Genomic DNA, 8,454 nt, shown 5'->3' on the forward strand with positions numbered 1-8,454 from the left:
CTGCAATTATTTAACCAGAGTTCAGACTCCAGAGATATATATATGTATAGCCCCTTTTATTTGTATGGGTGCCTCTCATGCATTATTATTCTGCTTTAATCAGGCTATTCCTTAAAGCCTGGACGCAAGGTAAACTTTTCCCTGACCCATTTCTTCTCAAAAGCAAAAGGAGGCCGATGCAATGCAAAAGAAATAAAACCAAGAGGTGGCAGCAGAAAAAGGGCAGCCAAGGAAAAGGAAACAGGTAAAGTTGTAGGGGGAGGGGAGCTGAAATAAAACACATGCCCTCTTTCAAACACGCACCCTTCCACTCCACTAGCTTCAATTCTTCTAGCCAGTAGTACGTATAGCCAGTGCCACTACACTTGAGATTACCCTCCATCCTTCTCATAAAGGCCCATATGCTTTCTCCCACCTCTGTCTAGAGGTTGACCTCAACAAGTAAAAGGGCTTGCGAACGAAGCAGAGATGGTGGCGATCGATCGACGAGTGCACAAAAGCTAGAGAGAGAGAGACAGAGAGAGAGAGGAGGGCAAGCAAGTGCTTGTTGCACTTTGTTTGTGTGTGTGAGAGAGAACGAGGGATCGCTCGGTGGCATATCGTCAGAGAGAGGAGAATATGGATAGGGGAGTCGTCCACAAATCATCGGCGGCTCTAGTGCGCGAGATGGGGGAGGCAGGCCATGGCCATGGATGGTGGAGCATGAATAATTTGATGAGGCTCCCCTTTGAGCAGCAGCACCACCCTTCTCTTTTCATGCCGTCCACCACCACCACCACCACCGGTACCGCTGCCGCTGCCGTGCCCTCTCCTTCTTCTTCGTCAGCTCTCCATTCCTTCTCCTCGCTGCTGCTCTCGAATCACTACCCGCTGCCTACCACGACCAGCACGTCGCCGCCGTGGCAGGATGACAGCAGCACCACCAGCAGCCATGGCCAGCAGGATTCATGGATCCAGATCCTACAGTACGTAATTATTCACTCTATAGTCTATTAATTCCGTCCCCCTCCCCCTCTCTCTAATCTCTATCGATAAATGAGTGACAGGAAACAAGTTAACTCATGAACACAGACACATGTAGTTCTTGATATTGGCAACAAGATAATAGTTATATAAAAAAACTGAGTGGTGCATGAAATATACAAGGAATAATAACATGCATGTTTCAGTTAAACAGTGAACTGTCCGACCATTTTAATTTCTGATTACGTTGCTGATTTCATCCCGCCAGAGGTGGATTGTCAAGTACTAGTAGTAAGGAAAGCCAGATGGGGTTTCCAACTACGATTTGTTCAGAAGCTGGAGGGAGCAGCGGCAGCTACGTCTACGGTGCCGCAGCGGCTAGCGGCCATGGGAGCAGCACAAGTGATGTCGAGATCCAATTTCCATGGGGAAGCAGCGTCCTCCAGCAGAACAAGCAGCACGCCTCCTGGCAGCAGCAGAAAGCTTCCTCTCCTAGGTCTTCTTCCATAACCACAACGACGACGACCTCCCTCGGAAGCAACATGCTGGGGTTCTCCAACAACAGCAGCAGTTCACCACGTGAGGTAGGGATGCAACGTTGTGTTTTTAATTTATTTCAGTTTCTCTGAAGGAGGATGCAAAGCTGATTTATCCATGTGCGTATGCATCGTAGCTGCTTTTAGACGAGGCTGCGTTAATTTTAAATGTACTCACTCAAGAGTAAAAGGCTTTCTTTAAGCTTACCTGAGACTGAGAGACTAGAGAGAGAGGTGAATTGGTTACTTAAATCTATATATGAAGTGCTAATTAACATATATAGATGGCCGTTCTAGCTGATAAGCAGTAAATAAGTAAATAAATTATATGTGGAATCGAAAGGTTAATGACTTTGCTTCCATCTTTCTGTGTTTCCACTAGTGCATCAGCACAGCATCTGGATCAGCTTTCAAGAAGGCTAGGACCCAAGAACCCTCCCCGGCTCAATCTACTGTGAAGGTCATCTCTCTCTCTCTCTCTCTCTCCAGTGAGCATCAGAGCAGCATGCATGGGCCAGCATTCTTCCAGACTCCAGATCAGTGTAGCAGCTATAGCTAGAGAGCTTTGAAGCATGCATGCTGAAATGGACAGGCATGGAATCATTGTGGGGGTGGCAGAGTGTGAGATTGGCAGGGGGTGGAATGATGGAAAATTTAGTATCTTTTGCTTGTTCTTTTGCTCCAGGTGAGGAAGGAGAAGATAGGGGATCGAATAACTGCTCTCCACCAGCTTGTCTCCCCGTTTGGAAAGGTATAACCACTGTAAATTATCCTATGTTCTTTGCATTATACAGCCAGTGGAAAGAGTTAGCTAGATTGGCATGCATCAGGATATCAAATTTAAATAATGAACAGAAAAATAATAATGGCTAGTTTTGAAGGGAATACTATAATTACTATAAAAGTCATAAGTCATAACCTCATAAACAAGGCTAGCTAGATGTTTTCCCAGTTTTTGTAGATAATAAGAAAAATCCAACAGAAAAGGCGCTCTGGGAGACAAATTAAGGGCACAATCGCAAAATTATTGAGTTGACATGAATCGATATTACTAATAATAGCTACTGCACCTTTTTAAACCTCTTCCTATCTGTATTTAATTGTCAAGAGAATGATTAGACCTTGTATATACCAAATGAAATAGCAGCCCATATCAAATATATCATCCATTAATTATTCATAACCAAAGTTATTGATTGTGCAAGTGTACAGAGAATGAACGTAGAATTTCGTATATAGGTGAGACGCCACATATAGCAAACTAGCTGAGAAATCATTTTTGTTAATTACATGTATATATGTTTCAAAAACTAAACTAATGTTCCCTACTCCTAATAGAAAATGGCTCTGCTCTTATAGGAAAAAGAAAATGGTTCTTCTCACAGTACAGTACAACTTGTTTTTCTTTGTGCATAAAATTAAATTCTATAGTTGAACAATTCAAAGGAAAGAGAGTGTCTGGAAATACTTGTAATCAAAGGCGCCCTATGTTTGATATGAGCTAGGGGATTTCATATCAATTATATATAGTATGTTGGAGTGAATCAACAAAAGACTACCTGCAAAAAGTCCTTAAATTACCCCCACCATTGGAATCAGCTAGCTAAGCATCATTGTCTTTTGTATGCTACCATCTTCTTTCTAAATCTGATGCTATCTACGATACTGTATCATGCTGTAAAAGAAGACCCATTTTTACAGAGAAAAAAAAACAAAAAAACGAGATCCTGACCTGGGCTAACCTCTCCCTCTCTTTTTCTGTGGCAGACTGACACAGCGTCTGTACTCCTTGAAGCCATTGGGTACATCAGATTCCTCCATGGTCAAATTGAGGTCCAGCTCTTCTCTCTCACTTGTCTCACACCATCTCTCTCTCCACGCGTGCCCATACCTGACCTGACCTGCAGCCCTGGCCTCAAACAGTAGCACAGTACAAGGATCATACATACAGCATTGCCATTGCCATGCATGCGATGTAATTGTTGCGTTGTTTGCTTTCACACTTGTGTGCACTTAACACCAAGCACTTTTCTGGAGAGCTGCTTTATTATTATTACCTCCGTTTTCGTTTACTTGTCACCGAATTTTTACTGTAGCAATTTTGACCATACATTTTTTCTGCAAAAGATTTTTAGATATATCAAGTTTTCACATATATTATTCTTTATTGAACATACTTCATTAGTGTTATATACATTGAAGTATCTAAGATTTTTTAGAAAGAAAAACAGATGGTCAAATTTGCTACAGTAAAAAGTTGCTGACAAGTAAACCCAAACGGAGGAAAGTATTATTATTATTATACCGGTCTATGTTGCTACAGTCTGCAGTACTTGCTGCAGCTCCAGAGCTGCACTTAATATATGTCAGACATGCATGAAGGTATATATAGCCGAGGTTTAATAGATGATAACGTATTTATGCAGGTAGCTAGGGTTTGAAGGGTCAATCTTAGCTTATTCACACATCAGTTGAAACAAATTAAACTCTTAGCATGTTATATATATACTGTGTAAGTGTCAACTGCCACTGCGCACGCACCGATCTAACCTGCAAAAACTAACGCACATTCTCCTCCTACCAAGGAAGGAGCTATAGTAGCAGTCAAGTGACAAATAAAAAGAGGCTGCTGATAAAGCTGCATGCGTGTTTGTGTTAATCTACCCGATGTGTGCCACGCGATCTTTTAAGCCTGGTTTTATGCATCAGTACGTGCAGCATGCCTTTCTGGAAAGGAGGTAGCCGTGTTCTGCCCCCGTGCACGCTAGCTGCCACAGCCTTCATTTCTTAGCATGTCTCTGTCTCTCTCCGGCCATAGCTGGATCTCTCTCGCTCGTTTGGTTTATAAGCTGTATTTTTTCAGCAAATAAATAGTATTTTTTTCTCACAACAAATCAGTCAATAGTACTTTTACGCATGGCTTATCAGCTAAGCGAACATGACGATATTTTTCTCTGACAACAAATCTCTCTCTTCTTCCTTGATAGTAGTATAATATAGTAGATTATTACATAGTACTACCTCAATTAATCTCTCTGCATGCATGTGCTGTGACTTTTAGTTGTGAAATTAACTTGTTGCTTGATCTACATAAATATTCTATCTCCAGGCTCTGAGCTCGCCGTACGTGGGCGGCAGCAATGGAGGTGGGGGCGGCTCCAAGCATCAGCAGCAGCTCCACGAGGCTAGTGTGAGTATAGTACTACAGGCACCACTGTAGCTCATGGCTACAGCTTCTGTCTCTCTCTCTCTCTCTGATCTCTTTCCCGCCTCCCTCTGGATTCTTTGACTCGATCACTCCATGCACAGTTACAGTACCTGCCATGGCGATGGTGGTAGGACGGAGTACCATGGCTATGCAGGAGCATGCCCGTTGCGTGCACAATTCCCGATGCTAGCCTAGCTGCCCCGCCTGCCTGCCGTCTCGGTGCATGCTCTGCCTGCCTGCTGCATCAGTTACCTAGCTGAGCTGCTCCCTGCTCATCATCATCGTATCTACGCCTCTCTCTCTCTCTCTCTCTCTCCTCACAGCATCTGTTTCTCTCTCCCCCTCTGTGGATAGCTAGGACTACGAGTACGTACCCGGTGATGACTGGGTCAACAGGAGATTGCCGCTTTGGCGCTTGTTAACTACTAGTACCGGATTTAGGATTTTAGGGGCTAGCAAATTAATTTTCCCCATGAGAGAGGTCAGATAGATTGAAATGGACTAATGCTCCGTTCTAATTAAATCGAGCAGTTGGATATGCATGCCCCCATCATGTAGGGACAATCCATCCATCATACGAGAATTATTTTACACTGACCATATATTATTTTCAATTTCCAAATGAAAGGACACCTTAAGTTGAACATAATCTTAGTTATTTGTCTCAGTAGGATTTTACTATTTCTTACATTAATGGTCATACTATATAATAATGGCAAATTATAATATATGAGAGGCAATACAAAAATATTACATGTAACTGATTAAATATTACACAAAAATTTACATTAAGTAGAGCAAGTATATGCGAAGAATAAGGATTATTGAAAAAAAATAAACCATAAAATCATATCCAATATGATTCTATATTAATTTTTTGGATCAATAAAATGTTGAGATTGTTTAATTATAATTTCAGCGGGAAGATAAAGATTATAAGCATATATCTAAAGTTGTTTAAATGAGAAACACATGGAATATTCTTTGAAACCTTAGCACATTGCTGCTAAAGTAATCAAAATGCATCTGATGCTACTCCACATTTTTTTAATAGTATATACTGATCCATTCGTTTCAAATTATAAGATGTTTTGCCTTTCTCTGATATATTGTTTTTACTATATATCTAGACACAATATATATCTAAGTGCATAGCAAATGTTGTGCTTCTAGAAAAGCCAAAATGACTTATAATTTGGAATAAAGGGAGTAATATATATTAGTAGAACTGATCAGGTCCATTTTTTCGAGAAGCGATCTGACCATTTGGTGAGAACTGCTCCTCAACTGTACGTACATGTGATTGCCAGAGGAAACAAATGCTATTCACACAACACACAAGTGATTGGCGTGTACATGCAGTACCGTTTGTTGCATTAATTTTCCTTTTTCAGAAGATCAGATCACACAAGGGGTACAGCGGCATACCCTTGTTGTATGTTCTTGGAAGCTAGGATATATTTTTTTGCGTGTGTCCTGATCATATTTGCTGGATCATGTGTTCACAGCTTTTAAAACTAATCTACCTTTTGCATTACACATGCATTTCCTCAATAAATATTGCATGAGAATTTTAAATTTTAATCTGTGCTGTGTCGTTGTACATAATGCATTGCGCCCCAGTAATTAATAATAATAAAAGTAGTCTGAACAAAGGATTCGCACATGCACTACTGAGGACGCACTCTGGTGCAGAGAGGTATAGAATTGCCATGCATGACAGGATTAATTAAGCCAGAACAAGCAGTACACAATAGAAAATGCATATATGTGCGTATGATTTTACTCAAAGCATCGTATCTTTGTGACATCTTTCGATAAAAGTATTGACAGCAACTTTATGCCTGACGAACCAATTTATGTAGTATATATACCAGTAAAAAGGTGTCTGATTCCCTTTAATCACCCTTCATTTCTTTTAGGCGCACGGAGAAAGGCACAGCATATTTCCAGAAGACCCTGGCCAGGTATCATTATCTACTCGATTAGTCTCAGTAATTTATTTATATATATATATATATATATATATGCTGTTTTTTATGCATGGGATCTATACCCACGCATCTGATCGATCGATCGATCGGTTAAGTAAAGCACAAAGACACTTTTGTTCAAAAAAAGGAGCCTTTAGTTTGTCAAAAAGCCTTGCTTTGATTGGTACATATGCATGTATGTATACAGAAAAGCATCAAGGAAAGTTAATCATGGGCCAGTACTTGTCTGTAGCTTTACGTCTTTAGTTATCATTGCAAAACTGTCTTTGGCCTCTCACTAATGTACGTATATGATTTTATCGCTGGCCCATACGTGCAGCTCCCGCATGACAGTGCAATAAAGAAGCGACTACTGCCTGATGAGCAGGTACTACTACTAGATCATGCAAAGCTCAATTCACAGCTCGTTTAATTTGAGATCTCTCTCTCTCTCTCTCTCTCTCTCTCTCTCTCTCTCTCATGTAAAATAAAAGGAATAGATGCATGGTTTATATATCTTCATATATATTATATGCATATATATATTTTGTAATATATATTGGAAATTAATTGTGGCCTGCAGGATGAAAGCTGTGATGAAGGGAAGAAGGACCTGAGAAGCAGGGGCTTGTGCCTCGTCCCGGTGAGCTGCACGGTGGACGTGGGTGTGGACGTGGTCGCTGGCCCCGGAGACTACTGGGCGGCAGCCGCGCCGGCTTTCGGCATGGGGTTCGGTGGGTAGATCATGGAGGACGATGCTGTGAACACTTGTGTGTGTATCACGCGGCATGCATGGTCTGCGGCATGCATAACATCAGGAGCAGCCATCCTGGTGGAAAGAGAATGTTCAAGGCTGGCTCCTCTTGATGCTATGCGTATGATATATCCTATATGCACACCGATAATGCATGCACGGGCATAGCTAGAGGGATGCAGCAAAGATGAGTATATAACTTGTGTGTTTATGTACGTGAGATCTTGTCTAGAGCGAGATCGAACAATTTGGATGCCATGGAGAGGGCCGCTAGCTGCAGATAATTAATGAAGGCTAGGAGTGCGTGGATCTCTGTAAGTATAACTCATTTAAGTCTTCAACATTTGGGCGTCACTGCGCTATGCATGGTTGAAATTTGTAATAAGTGTGTGCTTGCTATTTTTGTCTAAGTTTAATGAATTTATCTCACCCTGCCATGATTTATAATCTACTCCCTCCATCCCAAATATAAGTGCACATCCCGCACTTCTAGAAGTCGAACAAAATTAAGTTTGACCAAATACATATGAAAAAATACTAAGATTTATAATATTAAATAATCATCACTAGATTAATCACATCATATATTTTCATACGTACTAATCCTATTTAGAGATAAATGTTAATACTATTTTTTTATAAATTTAGTTGAACTTAAGATTGTTTGACTCCTTGAAGTGCGAGATGTACATTTATTTTGGGACGTAGGGAATAAATTGAATGCACTTATATATCATGCATGCCAAGATAGCATGGTGAGACAGTTAGGGAAATCAACCAGCTCGACGGTGATGGTCTGTCTCTGCAATAATTTGATGTGTACCAAATGTGAAGGTAGAGCGATTTGCACGAGTGGCCTGACCTAAATGTAGGGCACGATCCAATGGAACGAGTGAAATTTCTGGTTTGATTTTGATAATTGAGTAACAATTTTAGTTGGACTAATGTTACTTCATGTGAGATGAATAGGTGACACCAGTACAGAAACAAGCTGTACTCTTGGTTGGGAAACCCCTTCAG

The 8,454-nt window shown here is 40.9% G+C and overlaps 1 protein-coding gene across 3 annotated transcripts; it reads left to right on the forward strand.

Annotated features, from left to right (window-relative positions):
• Nucleotides 1-281: 281 nt before the first annotated feature.
• Nucleotides 282-7,861, forward strand: LOC136466979 (transcription factor bHLH68-like). 3 transcript variants are annotated; one of them, XM_066465523.1, is made up of 9 exons: nt 285-965; nt 1,232-1,547; nt 1,882-1,959; nt 2,185-2,250; nt 3,267-3,332; nt 4,609-4,689; nt 6,630-6,674; nt 7,021-7,068; nt 7,264-7,861. In XM_066465523.1, exons 1-9 carry the CDS (start codon nt 619-621, stop codon nt 7,420-7,422), a joined length of 1,206 nt encoding a protein of 401 aa, XP_066321620.1. In that variant the 5' UTR covers nt 285-618; the 3' UTR covers nt 7,423-7,861. The 3 variants fall into 3 exon arrangements, with proteins under 3 accessions (XP_066321621.1, XP_066321622.1, XP_066321620.1); XM_066465524.1 differs by lacking the exon at nt 7,021-7,068 and having other exon boundaries at nt 282-965; XM_066465525.1 differs by lacking the exon at nt 3,267-3,332 and having other exon boundaries at nt 283-965.
• Nucleotides 7,862-8,454: the final 593 nt, after the last annotated feature.

The sequence above is a fragment of the Miscanthus floridulus genome, chromosome 7 (genome assembly GCF_019320115.1).
Source record: "Miscanthus floridulus cultivar M001 chromosome 7, ASM1932011v1, whole genome shotgun sequence".
NCBI classification, from domain to species: Eukaryota; Viridiplantae; Streptophyta; class Magnoliopsida; order Poales; family Poaceae; genus Miscanthus; species Miscanthus floridulus.

Excerpts from the sequence above, each read along its gene's own strand:
- LOC136466979 (XM_066465523.1), top strand. The coding sequence starts at position 619 with ATGGATAGGGGAGTCGTCCACAAATCATCGGCGGCTCTAGTGCGCGAG. Across the intron at positions 4,690-6,629 it reads AGCAGCTCCACGAGGCTAGT|GCGCACGGAGAAAGGCACAG; the intron begins GTGAGTATAGTA and ends CATTTCTTTTAG. Across the intron at positions 6,675-7,020 it reads TTCCAGAAGACCCTGGCCAG|CTCCCGCATGACAGTGCAAT; the intron begins GTATCATTATCT and ends CCATACGTGCAG.